General features: G+C 37.4%; 1 protein-coding gene across 5 annotated transcripts; it reads right to left on the bottom strand.

The window, feature by feature from the left end:
* Positions 1-807: 807 nt before the first annotated feature.
* LOC120769317 (beta-1,4-glucuronyltransferase 1) lies at positions 808-14,963 on the bottom strand. Of its 5 annotated transcripts, none has more exons than XM_040096268.1 (5): positions 14,506-14,590; positions 5,932-6,494; positions 3,822-4,256; positions 3,434-3,743; positions 808-1,144 (listed from the first exon to the last, which is right to left on the bottom strand). In XM_040096268.1, exons 2-5 carry the CDS (start codon positions 6,429-6,431, stop codon positions 947-949), a joined length of 1,443 nt encoding a protein of 480 aa, XP_039952202.1. In that variant the 5' UTR covers positions 6,432-6,494; positions 14,506-14,590; the 3' UTR covers positions 808-946. The 5 variants fall into 5 exon arrangements, with proteins under 5 accessions (XP_039952202.1, XP_039952199.1, XP_039952201.1 ...); XM_040096265.1 differs by lacking the exon at positions 14,506-14,590 and adding an exon at positions 14,870-14,963 and having other exon boundaries at positions 947-1,144; XM_040096267.1 differs by lacking the exon at positions 14,506-14,590 and adding an exon at positions 14,935-14,956 and having other exon boundaries at positions 947-1,144.
* Between the last annotated feature and the right edge of the window lie 7,955 nt (positions 14,964-22,918).

Raw genomic sequence — 22,918 nt, 5'->3', positions numbered from 1 at the left:
AACCGAATCATTATATCTTTTTTTGTGTAATAAATTTGCACGACTTGCAAACTTTTTGCCGAAGTAAGTATTATGAAATGGCAATCAAAGTCCTCTCTCGACGAACAAAAACCAAACTCTATAAGTCACTCATAACTCCCGTCCTGCTATATGGTGCAGAGGCTTGGACAACAACTGATGAGTTGGCCACGGCGAATATCGCATTCGATGGAACGATGAGCTGTATGAGATATATGACGACATTAACATAGTTCAGCGAATTGAAAGACAACGGCTACACTGGCTAGGTCATGTTGTCCGAATGGACGAAAACAATCCAGTTCTGAAAGTATTCGACGCAGTACCCGCCGAGGGAAGCAGAGGATGAGGATGACCTCCACTCTGTTGGAAGGACCAGCTGGAGAAGGACTTGGCTACGCTTGGAATATCCAATTGGCGCCACATAGCGAAAAGAAGAAACGATTGGCGCGCTGTTGTTAACTGGGCTATAATCGCGTAAGCGGTGTCTACGCCAATTAAGAAGAAGAAGAAGAATCAAAGTTGGTTTTATACTCTAGTAATATCTGTCAAAAATACCAACTTCGAAAAGAGTATTGCCTGATTGAAAACAAGATGTTTAAAAACACACTTGTCGTTTTTTTCAAAATTCTCAGTCTACATACTTACTATGTTCGGGAGAACTAATTACCAATTCAAGCATTGATAGACGATATCCAATATATTTTATATTACAAAACTGTTTGATTTTACTTATTTCTATGAAAATATATTTTTCTTATGATCTTCAATGGAAGATGGGAAGTCCAATATTTTAGGAAAGTTTTATTTCGAAATACTTATTTCTAGATTAGAATGATTTACTACAAAAACGAATACTAAATAAATTAACTTAAATTATTAATTATAAACGGTTAAACTTAACTATATATTCATATATCCGCTAATATCACGTGAAACATTTCTTATTGGTTCCAAATAAAATTCGATACTCTGGCTGAATAACTTGTTTGATAAGCTTATTCGTGGCTGGCACAAAGCTGAGACGTGGCGAATTTTTGTCAAAATATTTAATGCCTGGTGAATGCACCAAAAAAGCCGGATGTAACACAAAGTAGTCATATTTCAGCAAGCACATAGCGTAGCCCTGTAAAAAATGATTTAAAATATGTAAATATACTTTTTAGTAAATTTACGAAACATTTCTGAGTATAGCAAATGGTTTATTGGACGAAGTTTATAAATATGAAGTCAAGATTAAATAACGTGAAAAAACCATAGTTATTATGATCCTTTTAATAGAAACATATTAGTCTTCTTGGTCCCTTATTTAAGAGAGATCCAAAAAATTTACAGAATAATGCCCACAATTTCAGAGAACCACGACCGTTGGTATACGACTCACATAGACCCAGCACTCCGATAAATGCCTGTATCCTACTGGGTACTATAGAGGTGATGTGATCGCTATTTCTTAACTATGCCGCACCAATATGGTCGCCTGGATGCAGTGAAACACAGACGAGGAAGCTACAAATATATCATAACACTGCACTTCGGACGACGACAGGATATCTCTTGTTGTCTCCCATCCAACACCTATACAGTGAGCCTATATGTTCCCAGTTAAGGAGTATAATGAACTCCTCTCCAAACAGTTTCTGCTGGGGTGCTTTCACAAAAATCATCCCTGCAGTCAACTACTTGAAGCAGAACCGCCTCCTAGGAGCGTCAAGAGGTTCTTCCTTAACTAAGTTCACGCCATAAAACAATGCGCCGAGCAGACATGGCTCGCAACAAACTTCAGACATGCACTGACTGCCATTCATCGGGCAGGCATTAACACCTTCACCGACTTTCTTTCAGTAAATGGTGTACTTGGCGTCAAACCACCACCCATTGCAGACGAAGGGCTCGAGTTGCTGCGAGAATCGAGAGTGACCCTTGCGCAACTTCGTTCTGGATACTGACGCAGGTTAAACTTCTACTTAAACAGAATAGACCTTGGCATATCAAACATTTGTCCAGCGTTCATTGAAACCCCACATGACTCTAGCCACCTCTTTATGTTTTAAACCTAGTATGTTTGTGACCAATTATTAGCAATTTTATTTGGTGCATTCCTGAGTGTTGTTGACAATACTTTTCCTTACACACACACATCCTCTTTTATGGTATGGGAACCAATCGCAATGCAAGTTTCGGGTTCTAATGTTCTAGTAGCGACTGCAGAGCAGGAAAGCTCATGAGTCAGTTCAATCCCAGCTACTTTTTTGTGACCTGAGTTTCAGATGATATGCACTTGGTAGGTCAGACGTGGACTCCGTTATTACTTACTGGGTAGCTTTAAACTTCTTTGTCAAGTTTACCTTTTCGATAATGCTGTGCCTCGGGAGAATAACCAATGGTGTCTCTTCCATACCCTTCTGCTGTCATTTGAAGCATTGAAGTTTTAGCTTTTTGCTTGATTATCAAGTACAGTGGTGTGAGTCCCAGCATGACTCGAAGTGCTGCCCAGTCTCGGATAAGTCTTTACAGTTTCGATAGTATTAATACCAAAATTTTTCGATGCCAATTCCCTGCTTTATATATAACAGTCGGAGAGCAGTAAGAGTGCATCATTCAGATCTTTCAAATTATCAAAGGCAGCCCAGTGCAGAACAATTGAAAACCGCACGACTCAAGTTTTTGTTATAGTGTCCCATTTTTGTTTTTAAAACCTAAAACTATCAAAGCCCGCAAAGATGAAGCTAAGCTATGGTGTAGCGTTTGGTTTTTTAAAGAAAGCATAGAGTTGGTCCAGAGCTATTAAATCCCACACAGACGAAACCAACAACTAAAACGGTAAAAAATGTCCTTTTTCACAGAAATACTTTTTATTCTTACTGAAATCCAAAACATTATGTTGCGTTCTAGTCCTCTAAATAACAACATAAGAACTCTTAAATTACATGGTGTGAAGATTTCTAGTTTTAAAATCGTATGTTGTTGTTCTTGTTCTAGCGGCAGAAGATGACAGTCCTGCGGGTCCATTGCAGTTTCGTAGACCCGACTGTCGGGAGAACGGTTTTCAAATCGTATCCTTATCTTTGCTTTCAAACCCCGTTAAAAATTGTCTGGTCTTCACGAAACAGATAAAAAACAAATCTTTGGATATTCAACGCGACGTTTCGAATAGGTTTTACCAGAAACGTCTTACAATAAGAAGCTTGCCATAAAAAAAAATATTACACTAATTTTTCAAAACAATTTCAATAAACCTAACTCATCTTCTAAATAATTTCATATCACATAGTAGATCTGAGTTTTGCTGTTTGTCACAGTTAGATTCCTAGTCATATGATTCGTGATTACCACTCTATAGCTCTGAAAATTTGTAAGCTCATAACATGAACTTGTCTACAAAATTTCAATGAAAGATATTTGAAGAACTCACCTGTATCCGCTTATTCGACTGTCCCTCCCACGTGACACGCTCATCGAATATTGGTTCCTGATTATCACTAATGTAGAATGGCTCCCAATAATGGAATTTACCTTCACGTTTTGTTACCGAAAAGAGCGACAACTCATTGGTATCCGAGGCATTAACCCATTCATTATGTTTCGGCACTAAATGGCAATTCTTACAGATTTTCGAATGAAATGGTATCGCTTTATGTGTTCGTAACATTTCAACTAATTGTGTTTTGGTTTCAGGTACTTGACTATCCTTAGTTACTTCGAAAACAGGTATGGTGAAGACACTGTGAAATTGAGATAAAAAGTAAGTATTTTTATAGCACTTCTTTTGAATAAGTACCATTCATTAGCAACAAGCTTACCGCAGTTCTTTATTATCCAAATACACACTACGATTCCGCTCCACCATCTCGAGAAATAATCGCGGCAAATCCGGCATTGGATACAATTCAATATCTGATGCAAATATAAAATATGTATTGACCGATTTACGTGCAATATTGCGTCCAACATTTATTGGATAAGTCATATTGTGCTCCGTTTTATACATTGTATTGCGATCGACATCCATATAAGGCGGCACTGCCTCACAGTCATATGGCCATAAGAGCGCCTCTTTTTCGGTCAATGGTGCATATTCGGGCATATCCGTTGGTGGGAAATATATATGGAAGGTGACATAATCACGTATATATTGACTCTCACGCAGACAATTACGCACAAATTGTATGGAACTTAGTGTGGCATTGAAATCATAACCCGGCGAGAATATGGCGAAGCTGATTGGCGCTTGCCAACTGTGGAAAGAAATGAAAATTTGATAAAATAAATATGGGCAGATCTTACGGCATCAGATTTGAATAATATTGTGTATCTACTTTGGAATACAATTAAAGAAATATTTCACTTATTCGCACAGCCATGGAGAATAAGTCGTTGATGGTCGAGAGGTTTGTTTTTGGACATTATCTAACTTTTTCGTAGCTGAGCGCTAAGTATTTTGAGATGCACAAAAACTATCTCCTTTCGCATTTAGTTCTTTTTAAAACTTACACTTAATATCAAGATCTTGGAAATCGCTTAGATATGGATTCAAGTTTGTGGATGATCTTCAGAACCAACTCAGTGGTAGGAAGTTCTTTTGGTTAAGTTAGGTTAGGTTAATCTGGTGGGGCAATAAGCCACGCATAGGCCAGTTTGGTCCAGATGGAGTTCAGTTGCTAAGTCCAAGAGGAGTAGTCACATTTAGAATATCTGCTTGACGCGAATTTTAAGAGACTCCTGGAACCTCTGAACACTTTCCATTAACTTTCGGTAGATGGATTTCCGTACGCCTGTCTGCCATACTACTGCACCGTAGAGCCGAATCGATCTTACAATAGCTGTGTAGCACCAGTGCGTGACAAAGGAAGAGTGCCCCCACGTTGTACCGAGCATCTTCCTACACGCATATAAAGTATTGCTAGCTTTTCTCACTGTTGTGCTTCCACAGCAGCTTACTGTCCAAGGCTACCCAGGTACTTGATGTGGCCATTGAGAGAGAATTGTGTCCCAATTATCGAAAGAAACATCCATAGAGTAATTTTGTGGTTTCTTGTGAACACAAATAGATCCGTTTTCTCCGGGTTCACCCCAGACCACCTTGTGCTGCCCAATTCTCGAAGGCATTTAGAGTAGTGGTCATAATACTGCTAATATTCTGTTGAAACCTACCCGTTATTAAGATGGCAATGTGGTACGCATATGAAACTATATTAGAGGCTTTGGCTTTCAAGGTTTTTAACAGTTTATTCAGCACTAATGCTCATAACGACATTTTAGCGTCATTCCATTCTGCTCTTATTCGTCTAGAGGTCAAAAGACTTCTGATCCAACGTTGTATAGCAGGATAAACACCTATTGACTGGAACTATTCAAAATAGATTCTGTAAAGACGATGTTGAATGCTCCATGAATGCCCAGGATTGCTCCAAGAGCGTATTCTTATATTCAAGAGCCATGGATTGCAGTTTTTACTGATCTGTCCAATGTCCAATGAGCGGATTGGATACAAATGAATGTGAATGGGACATAAGAGAGTTCAGAAAATGTGAATCTATAAAATTGAAACTTTGGTGTGGATTAAAATTAGTACGTATTACTTTAAGGCTGAATATTTTAGCCTTAAACTCATTTCATAAGAGGAAAGTATAGATCATAAATATGCATGGAAACTTGATTTAAATCCAAGAGAAAAGAATGTTTGGTATTTACATGTGGTAGAAGTCCGACTAAAAACATGAAAAGTATATAATATAAGCAAGAATGAAAACTTGACTTTAGCCTAAAAGAAATATATGTTTGAGTCATATATTAGAAAAATTATCGACCAAACAGAGGAAAAGGTAATTGATTTCAAATTTTTAACCTTTTAAGTATACGAGTACATATCGGTAGGTATACCCAGCTTCATAACCAAGCCACTACACTTACCGTTCCGTTAAGAATGGCAAACTATCGAAGAACGTGTAATCACCATTCGTAGTCAATGTAATTGTGTCGGCACAACCAACCGATGTGCTAATCGTGCCACGTATATAATTGCGCAACAGCCAATAATTTCCATATTGTATCTTCTCCAACCTCAACTGCCGATCGTTGCATTTTAGTAATTTCTTCAAACGTTGTCCCAATGTCGGTGGTGCTTCGGTTAATATTTTCACTTCGCGACTGTCCTTCGGTTCAATTAATTTACGCCGTTGCAATTCTTTCTCGAAAAGTTCATCGCCGAAAAAAACTTCAACAGGAGCAGGTACGGCTTCTTCGACATTAATGTTTCTCATATCTTTTGATATGACGCCCTCTTGTATGGCAACGCTGGCACGAAAAGCATGTTGCATAAATACGAAGAACCCACAAAGGATGAACAGGGATAGTATCAGCACGGGAAAGTCACGTTTTAGCATTTTGGCATAGGTGCTGATGTATAGCATTGAAGGTGGTTTTGCAGCGTTATACAATTTTTAACCGCTATTCTAGTTTTTTGAGCATTACACCTATAATTAATATAGAAATTTATGAAAAATTTTTTTTTTTCAAAGAGTAAAGTGTTCAATTTTGGATATAATATTTATCTAATAGAAAATGAATACTAAAAATTAATTTTCTATATATGCATACATAGAGTTGCCATTTGTTAGTTAGAATTTAAAATTGTATTATATGCGAATTATTATCCGATTTCGTCCATTTTCGTACCAAATGTAGTCGAAATCGGTCGGTCGGTTTTTGAGATATGTGATTTCACCTAAAATTGGGTGATGCAGCACCCATCGTCCAAGTTTTACCCCAGCTCTAATAAAACCTTTTTTTTTTTTTTTCTCGGGTGTAAAATGGTATACCTCTGTCGTGTTTAGTTATTGTTTTATCGCGCTTTTAGTAGTTTTCAACAGTACCGTTATATGGGGAGTGGACGTGGTTATTTTCCAATTTCAACAATTTTCACCGTGTCGGTTAGGGTGCTTAAGGGATTTATCCTGAGTGAATTTTGCTATTGTAGCTTTAGTTTAGCTTTAGCCTACAGGTGCTTCTACCCACTGCGATCCTCTGTACCAAATTCGAGTTCTATAACTTATTTTAGTGCTTAGTTACGGCTCTTTATTTGTTTGCGGTGAATGACGTTTTGTGGGCTTGGCAGTGGTCTGATTACCCATCTACGAACTCTGCCTTACTTTTTTGAATGAAATTGTTCATCAGGATATTTTCATTTTTACTCAAGTTACAGTTCGCACTAACGAATGGATAGATAAAACTTCTTATTAACTTGATCATTTATATATATATATATAACCCTATATTTACTTGTATCTCGCTTCGTTTTAGGTGATACATACAATCGTAGGTGAGAAAAACTATTATACTCTGTTGCAACATATTGCAAGAGTATAAAAATGAACTATGTATTGTCAAATAACAAGGAAATAATTTATTAAATTTGTGACTAGTTACTATTTGCAACACAGTCTCTTCTTCTTCTTCTTTACTGGCAGAGAAACCGCTTATAGCCGAGTTTAACAACAACGCGTCAGTTATTTCTTCTTTTCGCAAAGTGGCAAGAGATATTCTGCGTTGGATTTCGAGACTGACGTTGTTGTTGGCGTTGATTCCAAGATAGACGAAATTATCTACAACTTCGAAGTTATGAATGTCAACAGTTACGTCAGAGCCTAGTCGCCAGTCCGACGACTGTTTGTTTGATAACAGGAGATATTTCGTCTTGACCTCGTTTACCACCAGACACAATTGCTGCGCTGCCTTATCCATTCTAAAGAAAGCAGAACTACAGGATCCGGCACTCGAAGTGTAATCAATTAAAAAAGCCATAAATTCGGATTGGAAAATTATTTTTTATTATCTTAAAGTACAAAATATGTGAAAATAATCATAAATTCAGGACCACCTTTTGCCTTAACTATGGCCTTGAGACGCTCATAAAACGAATCGCAAGCTGCCTGAATATGACTTGCTAATATTTTGGCACACTCACGGACAATGGCTTTCTTCAGCATCTCGAGACTGGTGCATCTTTTACTTCGGACCTTGCTCTCCAAAATGGCTCAGAGAGAATAATCCATTAGATTCACATCTGGTGAATTCGAGGGCCATTAGGTGGTCGTAATGAAGTTCGGAACGTTGTTTTTCAGCCATTCTTGGTTCACTCGCGCTTTATGTGACGGTGCTGAGTCTTGTTGAAACGTCCATGGCTTGCGACCGAAATGTTTGTTTGCCCACGGCTTCAAAGCAGCCTCCAGAACACTTTCCCGATAATATGTCGCATTTGCTTTGACGCCAGGCTCAATGAAAACAGTTGGAGAGCGCCCATCTGCGGTGACAGCAGCCGAAACCGTTATTTGTGGCGGGTGCTGCCTCCTGGTGGCCAAACGATGACTTAGATTCTCGTATGAATGGTCGGTCAAGTAAACCCTATCGTTTTGAGAGCTTACGAATTGCTCAATTGGAAAAATTTTTTCGTCAGAAAACACAATGTTCGGAATTTGACCGCTTTCGGCCAAGCGAAGCAACTGTCTTACTTGTTCCAGCTTTGGTGTGAGATCATGGGCCTTTTGGGACTTGTAAGGCTTGACCTTGAGCTCATTTTCAATATGCGTCGGATTCTGCGGGCTGATATTTTCAGTTCTTTAACCATTTGATTGGCATTTCGTCGTGGATTTCGCTCAAGTCGCTTCTTCACTGTCCGAACCATCTCACGTGACGTTGCAGTCTTTTGATTCCCACCTCCATGGCGTTTTGCGATGCAACCAGTATCATTGTAACGAGTGATGGTCCGATAAACAAAAACTTTATTTACATTAAGGTGTTTGAGCTCACGAACAATTGCTGGCTGTGATTTTCCACTTAAATATAAAGCAATCACACTAATACGTTTGAATTCCATCGCTGATCACTTTTTTTGCGTTCTCTTTTGGCAAAACGCTTTTGTACACTTGTAAACAATACTCCGAAGTGTCATTCAGCAAATTTATAAACAGCTGATTCCAGTGCGTCAGCTGCGCGAACGGCCTGAAGTTGATCACACTTTGAGTGCCGGACCCTGTAATAAAATCTAAGTTTTCAAATATAATTGAAGAGCGTTGCGAGCTTACAAACTTATTAAATAGCGGGAAGTATGATACTATATAAAGAATTTTTATTTTTGGGGAAAAAATTTAGTTACAATATGGAAACAGTTTTTATAAAAAATATTATAGTGTTGCCATACATCTGAAATTGATTCTGATAATAAAACAACCTTAAAGACAGCAACTTTAAGGTGAATATTTACGAATATTCGTTTCAAAATGGTCTAAAGCAATGCAAACAAAATTGTATACCCTGAACAGGGTATAATAAGTTCGTTTATAACAACCAAAAGCAAACATTAAAGACCCTGTAAAAGAAATTTAGCAATTAAAAACTTAACTATATTTAATAAAATAAAATAAAAATTTTCTTTAAAAAATTAACAAATTTAACTGATTTTCTTTTCCTCACATGTAACTAGTTTGCAATTAGTTCGTCGCTCATACCATGCTGTTTCGCAGTGTATCGTAAGTCGTGGATTCATAATAAAACTCAACTCTTGCTTGCATGGTATTGAGCAATGAAATTAATATAAGTTTTTATTTACTGCTTCGAGCTACTGTTGGCAATTAAACGAAAGATAAGTAACATTCGCTCGTGTGCAGTTTATCAACGAGTGAGCATGGGCGCTGTCACAAAAATATGTGTTATTTCCTATAACGGTACAATGTAATGCAACATTAGGTGGCGGTCATTGCCGCTGATAAATATTGAAAATTACTTTGAATAATTTTTTTCCATGCACACATTTTTATACCCTGTTGTGACAGATTTTCTTAACTTGAAAGTAGAAAAGTTAGCGAAAACACGCAAGGAAGATATGGGTTAATTATATTAATATATGATGTTGGTGCCAAAATGTCAAACATAAGATAAGATCTGCAGACGAAGTTTAATGATATAGAAATGTTTGAAAATGCTTAATATTTTTGCTTAATAAAGGGTGACCCATTTCGAGGTTCTTCACTTTTTTTAAGAAATAACACGAAAAATCTTTCTTTGGCATTTACTTTTTTAAGATTATCTCTTTCAAATGTTGGCCGTGGCTATGTCTCAGATGGTCTCGTTCTGTTTGAGACGGAATCGGCTAAATCGACTTAACTTGACTCCCTCAGCATTTATAATAGTTTCTCAAAAAAGTCTTGCGGTATTTTCGCTAGTTGGCGCTGAAAGCGTGTAGTTCTAGTTTTATTCGTCGCATCGGGTCATACTATACTTTTTTGCAAAGCTCATTTCACGCGCTAACACGTGTTTGAGAGAAAATACGGCATATTTTGATAAAGGCAAAAATGCATCTCAAGCCGCCAATAAAATTTGTGCAGTTTATGGACCCGATATAGTTTCCATTTCCACCGCACAACGATGGTTTCAACGAAGGCCTGTCATCGAAAATTGCGACAAAATCGCTGAATTGGTCCAAAGAGACCGGCATAGTAGCAGCCGTAGCATCGGTCAAAAGCTGGGCATGAGTCATCAAAAATTCATTTATATTTCAATAAAAATACCGCAAGACTTTTTTGACAACCATTATGTATACTTTATAGAGACTCCGACATATTCGTTTGCGTCATACTAATATAATAATGCAGGGAAAAGAATATGAAATGTCTATTTAAGATAGACAACGTCTTTTGCGCACTGTCAGAAGAACAAATAGTAAGTATCACTTAATTTTTTTTTAATTTCTTAAAGCTTAACGTATAATCCCAATGTCGGCGATAGCTCGTAAAATAGGCTTACCAAATCTTAGTTATGTTGGATAAGAGTGTACAGTTCTGGTACTTAAATAAAGTGATAATAATTTAATATACCACTGAATTCGCAGAAAAAATTATTAACCGCGTTGAATGTTCGTTTACTAATCATTTAAAAGAGAATGCTGCTAACCATACATATTATAAGCTACAATAACAGTTAATCTTTTAAAGCGTGATTAACAATGTTGCTCTCTAGCTATCACAAGTACCATAAGTGTACATATCTACATACATATACAAGAATAGCTCTCTCTGCAATACAAATGACGATAACTGAATTAGATATTTATAACTTTTTTGGTATGAAGACTAAATACGAGTTCATGTACAAGTTTTCACATTTTATTCTTAACATTTTGACTTTTTAGAAAATAAAATAGAATAAATCGCTTAGTAATGGAACAGAGCGTCGAAGACTTGAAAATTCTCATCATTTCAGTTGATTTTATTACGGAATAGTCAGAAGGTAGGCCGTAACCTTACTCGTCTCGAAGGTTTGACAGGTTTGAGGTTGACAATAAGGTGAAATCAGACAACTATCATGGAGGGGCACAAAGCACCCTGTGAAGGTCGGAAATTTATGATGTTCTCACCACAGTACGGAACGAATCCTTACCATTTTGGTTAATAGGTTAATGTGTCGGGTGTGAGGCGTGTCAGAAACGACTTCGCAGCTGAGGACCTTACACTCATCAAAGGCATCATTACTGCTGACGAGACCTAGGTTTATGAATATGATGTGGAAACTGTCCAAAAATCTAACTAATCTAGTCTAATCTAATCTAAATAAAAAATGTGCTGAAGGAAAAATGTGCCGCGGCTTTTAACAAGTATATAGAAAATTGGATTAATCCTTGGCAAGCTTTTATTGGCTCAGCACCCTATTTTGAAGGCTATAATATAGATTTGAATTGAAATAATAATACCAAAATGACTTCCATAATTCGAACTTCAATAACTCGAAGTTCTCTTAACTCCAACTATTAAATTGGGAGCAAAATTTCAAATTTCGTACACATTTTCTTCCACAAGATAAACTTTCTTAACTCGAATCTATTTATCTCTTCAAACGTTAATAGTTATTACAGATTATATTGAAGTAGAAGCTGAGATTTGCTCAGTCGGACTTATGAGACATGATATTGTAGAACCGAATATTTCAGGCCTAACTAATATGACTTCTAGCGCCATGGAAAACGAAATGCTCGAAGAAGAAATTTTTCAACTATCATCCAAAAATGATGTAAAGCAATTCTTTGCAATTTTAAATTCCTTTATAATTACGAATATTAATACAACCGGTGAACACTACAAAACACTAAACAGATTGAATGTCTTTTCACCGAAACCAACAAGCAAAAAATATATGTTGAGCCAAAAATTTCAAAACACTACTGTGGGCAAAAAGTAGTAAGACGTTTAAATTTACATTTCCCATGAAAACTCATTCGTCAAAATGTTTTTTCTAGGTTAGTATGACTGTCAGTGACAAATGTCACATCAAAATAATCATTAGTGTTTAGTATAGTACGATTGTCCTTCTGAAGTATGTACATAAAGTACATTCGGCGATTTTTACGATGAGTGAGATTATTCAATAAAGAAGTTCCATTAAATTTTGTGTGTGGAATCAAGTTTCTGGTGTCGAAAAGTGCAGACCTTTCCAACATGGTCTTCGATGATAATTGTTTGTCGCGAGCCAGTGTTTTTGATTGGTACAAATTATTCAAAGAGGGTCTACAAGTAGAACTCGTTCACGACAAACAACGTCCAAGACGGCTAACAACATCAACTGATGATCAACACGTCAATAAAATAACTGAATTGGTGCTTAAGAATCGACGATTAACAGTCAGAGAACGTACTGGCATCGTTGGAATATCGGAAGGATCAGTGAAAACCACTTTGACAGATCATTAGGGGCTAAAAAGGATGAAATTACGATTGGTAGCAAAAAATTAAATTTTCTCGAAAAACAGCGTCGAGATAACGTCTGTGAAAAAATGCTTTACTACTAGAATGCCATGAAACATATTTTTACTGGCGAAGAGTCTTGGATATATGGTGAGCCGTACCCGAAAAAACCACGTCAAAGTAAGTCAAAACTCAAGGTTATACTGACAAGGTATTCGTTCCGATCGGCCAAACTGTCAACAAGGAATACTATTTGAGTGTAATGCGTCATTTGCTAGCACGGCTGAGCTATTCGTGAAAAGAGGCCGGATTTTAGGGCCGACAACTTTAGGTTTTTTCACCTCGATAATGCACTATCGCATACTGCATTGATTCTTCGTGAGTTTTCGCCAAATTTCAACCAATATTGTGCCGCTACCATCTTTTTTGTATAACTTAGGTCCATGTGATTTCTGGCTACTTAGCAAACTCAAACGAACGCTCCGGGGAAATGTAAATAGCTACGCGCATTGATGGCTTTTCCGGATATAGACTTTACAACTGTTTCGAGCATTGGAAAAAACGTGAACACAAGTGTATTGGGAAGCAAAACAAAACACTTTATGCGAATTAAATAATAAAACTGTGTTTATTTCTATATTTTACAGCTTTTTGTAAAATTTTGTTTTGATGAAAACTTCAATAACTCAAAGGATTTTGTGGATTACGGTAATTCGAGTTAGGGAGTCCGAGTCAAATTTGACTAGATAGTATAAAACGGTCGCACACAAAAATGCATCATATCACCATTCACGTAGTCCAAAACCAACCGCCTTTTATTGAAAAACCTATTTTGGCTTATAACCGAAACTCCTTACGTATAGTGACTCTGCTAAAAAGATTTTATAAAAGTGCACAATTTGACTTCTATTGAATTTGTTGAGTAGATAAGGTAGGTGTTTCTTTGAGTTCTCCAGAACTGTATCACATTAGCTCTTTAACAACACCATAATCGTGGCCACTGCGTTATCTTTAACTACGTCAGTAAACAAATTTGCCGCACCAGTGAAACAATGGCTTCACAGTAGACCCTCGAAGCATCGTTGCATGACCGAAAACTTTACTAAACCCTTTTTTTGTGTAATGCTTCTTCGAAAAGTGTGATATTTTCAGATACTTGCTCTATATGTCTCTCCACGAATACAATTGTGATGAAGTCTGACTTCTTCTTTATTTGCCACCCTGTATCTTTATACGATGTTCTTTCTTAGAAGTCAATGAGCATAAATTTGTGTGTTATACAATCGGACTTCTTTATATGGTTTGATTTGAAAAATACTTGCAGAAAGTTCGAAGGCAAAACTGGCGGTTATTTATGAAAATTATTTACCGTCACTCAACACCAATTCACAATTATCGCTTTATTTTATGACGTGACTGGCTCGAGTGGCCCTTATCATATGTGTTGTTAAGTTATGACGAAATTTTCGAAAACAGGAAATAATACTTTACCATTAGACGATTTTCACTTTCACTTCATTCAAAAAACATATATCATAGAAATTTGAGACGATGACTTGAAAACCATCGCATGAAATATCAAGAAACTACGAATTAGACAAGGCTCTCTAGTTTGTGGCGCGATCTCTTCATTATGCTCTCAAAAATATACAAGTTGAAAGTTTCAAATTTCAAATTTCGCCGATATTTATTTTTCACAGTTATAAAATTTTGATATTTACACTTGTAATATTTTCACTGGCATTAAATATTTTACTTGTGGGTTTCTGGTATCTGGACACAACTTGAACACATTCGATAAAATCATATAAATATATATGTAACATATGTATATAGTACTTATGTATGTATCGTCACCTAAAATGCAAAATAACGTAACATCACGTTTCATAAGTTTACAGGCGAAGGAAAAAAAATATAGTAGAAACCACCAATATTGAAACAAAATTTGAGTTTTGGTTATAAAATGGTTATATATTGGTTATCGTACACTCATATTGAAACAAAATTAAAATGTTCGTTATAAAATGGTTATATATTGGTTATTATATCTGAAAACGATTCTCAATTTTTTTTGTTGATACGTTGTTTTGCATTTTAGGTAACGATATATTACATACATAAGTATATAATTATAATTTTAACACGATATTAGTATTTTTATTAGTGAAATTTCCCGGTCTACCGTTAAGCGTGCGAACAGTTCACGGCAACTTCCGCGCTCATACTGTAGGCAGAGGATCAGCACAGCAGCGTTCTATGGTCATTAATATACAATCAGCTCGGTAATCGGAAGTTGAGTTAAGTACATACACACTCATGTTCAGCGCGATAGTGATAAAATAAGGAGCTCTCTAAATTATCGCGCGCTGCGTTGGACATTTAAGAAGAATTTAAATACACAGTGAGTACATGTGTGTATGAGTTTATATTTTTAGATAAAAATTTCACACTAACTATGAATACATACATATGTGGGATTGCTTATTTTGTTCCCGTTAGTTTTGTGTGTTTTTTGACGAATTTCTGCTTTTAATTTGTGGATAGCAACAGCTACATATGTACATATAGATGAAGAAATCTTGCCTACACTCAGCGATATAAAATTCACCATACCCAACCAAAACCATAAATATACTCTAACTAGCACTAACTTACAGTCGTCGCCAGCGGCCAAATCTGACGAATATGGCGAATAAGCAACAGTTCGTAGCTTAAGTTGTGAGCCGGAACACATTTTCTTCACCAAATCGATCCAATATGAATTCGTCATAATAGAGCCCTGTGATCGCTTAGTCTTTTTCCAGATAGTCGATGTACCATCTACTGGCAACGGAGAATGGACAACAGTTCGTAGCTTAACTCTCAGCTACGGTGTAGTTGTGAGTCGGAGCGCATTTTCTATACACAATCGATCCAATCGAAATTTGACCTAACAGAGCCCTGTGAACGCTTAGTCCTTCTATGGTTTTATTTATGTATCATCTACTCCAATCTAGTCCAATTTGTCCTGGACTAACAAAAAAGAAACAACAATATCACGTATTTTGACACAAATATTTATTAACGTCTTCAAAATAGACCTCTTTTGGCCAATACAAGCATTCGTACTTTTAAATAAATTTTTCATACACTTACTATAAGCCTCGGCTGTGATGATGTACAGCATCTTCAACAAAATTTTGGTTTTTCTGTCAGTTCCGGCTCATTTTTGGGGTGCCATTGGTTAGATTGTTGGACAGTTTCGACGTCATATTCAAAAACTCACATTTCCCCACTTTTAATAATGTGTTTCATAAATTTTGGGTACTCAGCTGTTTTGCCAAGCATATCTTTTGCGACCTCTATTCGACGGCGTTTTTCCCAAAAGACAGACTTTTTGGTACGAGTGTATCATTGAAAGGTACATACCTAAAACACCAAACAAAATGATGGAGACCACCAGAGGTGTTCCGATCTTCTACTAACTCTCAGGTACCAACACAACGATTTTCGAGCACTGTTTCTTTAACTTTCCAATGCTATCCTCATTGAAAGAGGTAGAAAGATGGACGACTTGCCCGTGTCAAGTTTTAGTTGACATCACGAACTTTACTGAATGTTTTTGTTCTTGTATCAGCAGAAAAAATACCTGAATAAGTTTGAAGGAATGCTGCCGAGTTGACAGATGGACGAATGAAAATTCGGTGCCATTCCGATTACGTAGACCCGACTGTCGTGCGAACGGCATCAAGTATCGAGCTTCACTGAATGCTTTATTTCACTTCACTACTTTTTCTCGTTATAGAGTATTATACTCAAAAAACTTTCGCAACATTTTCAAAGATGCCGACAAACGGTTCGCGTCGCAAATAGACACCTGCGAAGCACACTCTAATTGTCATATGGAGTTCAAACTTGGAAGAATATTTTTATCACTTCAGTTTGCGCGCGAAGTTTAAATGGACAAGACCAAGTCAAATTTGATCTGATGGTATATCTGAGTCCCTTAAAACTGTGGCCTTCACGTTTCCGGGCAATAGGATAGTCTTAACATTTTTCGGAGCAGGTTAAAGTTCACTATTTCGACTTAACAGGCTCGAGCAGGTCCGCCGTCTTTGCTGCGTACCGCTGAATACAAACAGATTCGCCGGGTAAAGTCCACTATTTTGACCTAACATTTTCCGAAGCAGGACCCCATGTGAAGTCTGCTGTTACATCTGTTCCATGGTCTTTGGCGCGTATCACTGAATGCAAGCAAGTTCACCGAGTGAAATTCACTATTTCAACTTAAAATTTTCCCCAGAATGTTCGCCGAGTCAAGTCTACTGTTATGACTGTTCCTTGGTCGTTAGTGCATACCAGTAAATACAAGCATCATTGATGGTTACTAAACTTTAGTAAAACCCAATAAACATTTTGCCTTTCTCTAAGTAATCGATGTATGTACATTGTACAAGTATATCCCACTTTGTGAATTCCAAAAAAACGACAACCATCACACTTCCAGTCGATGGTACAATCTTCGCGTTCGCCGAAGACGTCAACTATAACAACTGTTCCTTGGTCTTCAGTGCATACCAGTAAATACAAGCTTCATTGATGGTTATTAAACGAGACATATTCTCATTCGATTTGCCAAATAGTTTCATACTAATTATTAATAATAAGTACTTTTGACATGTTTTCGGAGAAACCGGCCGATAGAACAATCTTGGCCTTCTTGGGTGCAGGTTTGTCGAATGAAGTCCACAATTACGACTTTTCCTTTATATCTGGTGCATAGCAGTGGATACACGCTTCGCCGACATTCATGATGGGAGGCTGAAACTCCTTCGGTTAGCAATATACGAATACTAAATATTACACTCAGGAACTCAATTGAAACTAGTTAAGTAAGTTTTTGAGAAACTCTACTCCTTTTTCAATAATAATAATCGTATTATTGACTGATATTTGTTTTTAATATAATAATTTTTTTACTCGCCAGGCTCCGATTCGGCTGATATTTCGACAGTAAATTTCTCTTGCGATAAAGTTGCAGACATTGTCTATGGCTAAATATTTATTGAACCTCGGGACACCTAAAGCATGTCCCGCCTACTCAAAAAAATAACGCGAATTAACATTTCAATGGATAACTCAAAAACTAGATCGATTTATTTACACCTTCAATTGTATAGCGTTATTTATTGGTCTGATTATTTTAGATTTATGATTCTTCAACATCCCAGATAATGGTAAACAAAGCAATACTTAATGATAAGATACGAACTTGAGCATGTGGTCATACAGCATAGCAAAACAATTACACTATTAACTAGTTACGCTCAATCGATTGCGCGATATAAGGTCGAGATAAGAATGACACATACCAACAACAACATTAAATACGAGTATTGTCATCATGCCTTATCATAAAAGTTGTAAGGTTGTAAGAATACAACCAAACTCAAATACTATGTAAAGTAAGCTGTATATCTCTGCAGCAAGGTAAGAAATTACCGTAAGCTGTCTGCGTTTAACCTAATTTTTCAGAGTAGCGAATCGAACAAGCAAGTGGTACAAATAAAATCGATTAGAATAATATTTAGGCTTTAAATAACATTAAAGGGCTTGATAACAACATTTAAAACAAGAAATAAAATACCAAGGAATTGGTCTAAGCAACGATTACTACTACCAGTAGGACAAGTAGCACAAGCACACAGCTGAAATTGTAAGGCTTTAGTTGCTGTAAAATTTATGCTGTTCACATACATATGTATGGGGGCGAGGCAAAAATATGAAAATATATAGAAAATAAATGCATGACAATGTCAACCAGTAGTAAATGGCAATTATTCACGTTATTTCGGCTGAGCCACCGAGAACCAGATGGTAAATTTGTTGCTGTAATCATTTTACAACAAAGCGGCGGGGGCCGATGGATTGCCGGCCTAGCTATTCAAACACGGCGGCGAAGAACTGATAAGGGACATGCATCAGCTTCTTTGTAAAATATGGTCGGACGAAAGCATGCCCAACGATTGGAATTTAAGTGTGCTATGCCCAATCCATAAAAAGTGAGACCCCACAATCTGCGCCAACTACCGTGGGATAAGCCTCCTCAACATCGCATATAAGGTTCTATCGAGCATATTGTGTGAAAGATTAAAGCCCAACGTCAACAAACTGATTGGACCTTATCAGTGTGGCTTTAGACCTGGTAAATCAACAACCGACCAGATATTCACCATGCGCCAAATCTTGGAAAAGACCCGTGAAAGGAGAATAGACACACACCACCTCTTCGTCGATTTCAAAGATGATATTGATATCATCGGCTTCAACACCCGCGCGTTAGTTCTGCTTTCTCCAGACTGGACATGGAAGCAAAGCAAATGGGTCTGACAGTGAACGAGGGCAAGACGAAATATCTCCTGTCATCAAACAAACAGTCGTCGCACTCGCGACTTGGCTCTCACGTCACTGTTGACGGTAATAACGTTGAAGTCGTAGATAATTTCGTCTATCTTGGAACCAGCGTAAGCACCACCAACAATGTCAGCCTGGAAATCCAACGCAGGATAACTCTTGCCAACAGGTGCTACTGCGTACTGAGTAGGCAATTTAGAAGCAAAGTCCTCTCTCGACGACAAAAACCAAACTCTATAAGTCACTCATAATTCCCGTCCTGCTATATGGTGCAGAGGTCTGGACGATGACAACAACTGATGAGTCGACGTTGCGAGTTTTCGAGAGAAAAGTTCTGCGAAAGATTTATTATTCCTTTGCGCGTTGGCCACAGCGAATATCGCAATTCACGAATTATGACGAAATTGACATATGCAGCAAATTAAAAGACAGCGGCTACGCTGGCTAGGTCATGTTGTCCGGATGGATGAAAACAATCCAGCTCTGAAAGTATTCGACGCAGTACCCGCCGGGGGAAGCAGAGGAAGAGGAAAACCTCCACTCTGTTGGAAGGACCAAGTGGAGAAGGACCTGGCTTCGCTTGGAATATCCAATTGGCGCCAAGTAGCGAAAATAAGAAACGACACAGTCACAGTACAGTCCCCTGCCAGTGTCAAGAATATTGCATCAATTGAGAATGCTTATATCCTTACAAGATAAAACTGACGTAAGAACTGTAGCCGCTTGACCACCAGAATCGTCGTTTGTTCGCGAATTGGGCTGAGCAAAAACTTGAAAATGATTCAGATTTTCATCGAGAAATCATTTTCAGCGATTAGGCTCATTTCCGGCTGAATGGCTTCGACAATAAGCAAAATATTCGTTATTGGTCAGGCAGCAATCCACACGTACTCCATGAGTCACCATTGCATCCCGAAAAAATTATGGTTTGGTGCGGTTTATGAGCCCGTGGCGTTATTGTCCCGTACTTCTCCGTGATGATCAAGACCGACACGATACTGTGAATGGGATTCGTTACGGCTCAATGATAACAGAATATTTTTGACCTGAATTGAATGATATGGACTTGGACAATATGTGGTTCCAACAGAACGGCGCCATAAACCACACAGCGAAAGTCACAATCGATTTATTGAAGATCAAGTTTAGTGAACGTGTTATCTCACGAAATGGTCCAGTCAATTGGCCGCCACGGTCGAGCGATATGACGCCGTTAGACTATTACTCGTAGGGCTACGTCAAGTCTGTGGTCTATGTCAACAAGCCAGAGACGATTGATGAACTTCGTACGAATATCGAACGTGAAATCACAGCAGTATCGGCTGATTTATGCTTGAAAATCGTCGAAAATTGAGTTCAGCGTCTGGACTTCTGCAAGCGTGGCCGTGTTAGCTATGCAAAAGAAATCGTATATTGGTCAATACGTGGAGGTATTTTAGTGAAACTCAGAGAAAATTTTTTCCTGTGAAATAATTGTTTTTGTTTTTTCTTTTGGGTCTCTACTAAGTTCACGGTCACGCTCTCATAAAAACAATAGGAAGTTTATAGTCTGTCTGTTATTTAGAGGTCAGAAATTTTTTGAAGACGTATGTATGTCGCGCACTGTGCTTCATTTGTTGGTACATACTATATACCTAAGTAATATGATCGTTGCATTCATTGCACTCGTCAGCGCTTATTAAAATTTGAAATTTTAATAGACGTTTCTATCTCAATATAGTACACACTGCGCTAAAATAATATGCTGAACTGCAATGATTAACTGTAATACACACATACATATGTGTGTGCGTGCGTCTATTTGTACCAGGTTTAGGCGAGACAGCGCAAATATGTCATCATACAAGTTTCAAGTGTATTAATTATAATTTTAAAATAGATGGCATCTACGCCCACCTTCTAAATAACGGTATATTTAGCAACTGTTAAAATGTCTAAGGGTGTTCTTGCTATAAAGTGAATATGTAGACGAAAAATTTTTATTACGAACATTTTGAAATGTGGATTTATGAGCAAGAAAACTGAGAAATATTGTCATCATCATGGAATGAAAACATTCACTTACCATATAACCACACTTTCACTTTCATTATTATGGGGAGAAAACTAGTGAAATATCACACAAACTTTGCCAAGATTATGGAGCAGATCAATTGAAAAGTCGTTCGTTTTTTTGTTTACCGTAGTTCCCTTCAAGGCTGATACATTGCTCATAGCGACTCTGCAACTTTTCGATACCATTTTCGTAGCACGATTTGTCTTTTGGTTCAAAATAAGTGTCACTTTCGGTGATCACATCTACATTCGTCGAAAATCTCCTCCCAGCGAGCACTATTTTAGGGTCTGGAAACAAAAAATAGTCGCTGGGCGTATCTGGAGAATGCGGGAGATGCGGATGCAATTTGAAGCCTAATTCAAAATGTTTGTCATAACTTTCTCTGACTTGTGAGACGCTGCATTTTCTTGATAGAACGGGACTTCCTTTTTCTTCAATTGCCGTTTTTCGGCGATTTTATCCTTCAAACGGTTTAATGAAACTGTGATACTCATTATTAATGATCCTTCCTTTTTCAGGGTAGTCAATAAAAATTATTTCATGCGCATCCTAAAATGCATACGACATAACCTTGCCAACCTACTGATGCGTTTTTTCACGCTTTGGAGTGGGTTCATCGTGTGCAGTCCTCTCAGACGACTGTCGATTGAATTTCGGAGTGACATGATGTAGCCATGTTTCATCCATTTTCACATATCGATGAAAACAACTCTAGCTTTATACGCTTGAACATCTCCAAAAACTTCCGAAACCACTTTAAATAGAGCTTTGTCATACCTTATGCTCAGAGTGCAAGTAATGTTGATCAATCCAAGCCTTGGCTGTAATAGTATAATATTTTTCCCCCAAAGAGGAATACTTTTTCAACACACGAAATTCCTTTTGTCTATTCCGACAGTCAGTCCACAGTTGAAATGCAGGCATGGGTTAGTTTATAGCTTTTTACCATGAAAAAAAAAAATAAACAACAAACACGGAATCGTTTTAGATTTAGCAAAATTATTTTGGTGTGTCTACTTTATCGCAAAGGAAGGGTTTTGAGTGGCAAAAAGCATTCAGTGAAAACATATCTAATGCGAGCCGTTCATTCACGTCTGTTAATGACGAAAAAATTAATTTTGTCATTTTAATCTCTATCGGACTACCAAAATCAACAAGCGGAACATTTACATAGATATAAGGAAGGTCTAAGGAATAATTACGGAAGGATACTGAAAACAACCATAGACCGGATAGTTAGGTGGCACAGACACATCAACTACTCTTACTTCCTGAATCTTTCGCAGAAACAATGTCTAGTAGAGGTTGCAAAAGAGAAGCTTTCCAACGTAGCTGATGACGAGCTGGTGGCGAGACGTGGATTTATGAATATGTCGTCGAAACTGTGCAACAATCTAGCGAATGCCGCTCCAAAAATACGTAAAAAACTAAAATTAATTTGAAGACATTGAAGGCCATTCCTGTGGAGACTCATAATAAATATATGTTCATGTTACTGGAACAAGCGTACTTACAATAAAAACTTATTTTATAAGCACCTATTTAGGAGGTGATAATAAAGGTTTGTGTTTGTGGAAATGTAGTTTTCTTGTCAGTTTAATTGGTGATCAAAAAGTGTCCAACTACGCTTGTTAGTACCTTAGAGATTGCAAACAAAAGCTCAAATGAAGTTATCTTCGGTTGTACGTAATAAAAACTACAAGAGAAGATATTGAAA

The sequence above is a fragment of the Bactrocera tryoni genome, chromosome 2, assembly GCF_016617805.1.
Source record: "Bactrocera tryoni isolate S06 chromosome 2, CSIRO_BtryS06_freeze2, whole genome shotgun sequence".
In the NCBI taxonomy this organism is placed as follows: Eukaryota; Metazoa; Arthropoda; class Insecta; order Diptera; family Tephritidae; genus Bactrocera; species Bactrocera tryoni.
This window is presented reverse-complemented; position numbering and strand designations above follow the sequence as displayed.

What these genes read in the sequence shown, in the direction of transcription:
- LOC120769317 (XM_040096265.1), bottom strand. Translation starts at nt 6,431, where the DNA reads ATGCTATACATCAGCACCTATGCCAAAATGCTAAAACGTGACTTTCCC. An exon ending in TTGGATAATAAAGAACTGCG is followed by an intron (nt 3,744 to 3,821) that starts GTAAGCTTGTTG and finishes TCAATTTCACAG; the next exon opens with TGTCTTCACCATACCTGTTT. An exon ending in AGTCGAATAAGCGGATACAG is followed by an intron (nt 1,145 to 3,433) that starts GTGAGTTCTTCA and finishes CATTTTTTACAG; the next exon opens with GGCTACGCTATGTGCTTGCT.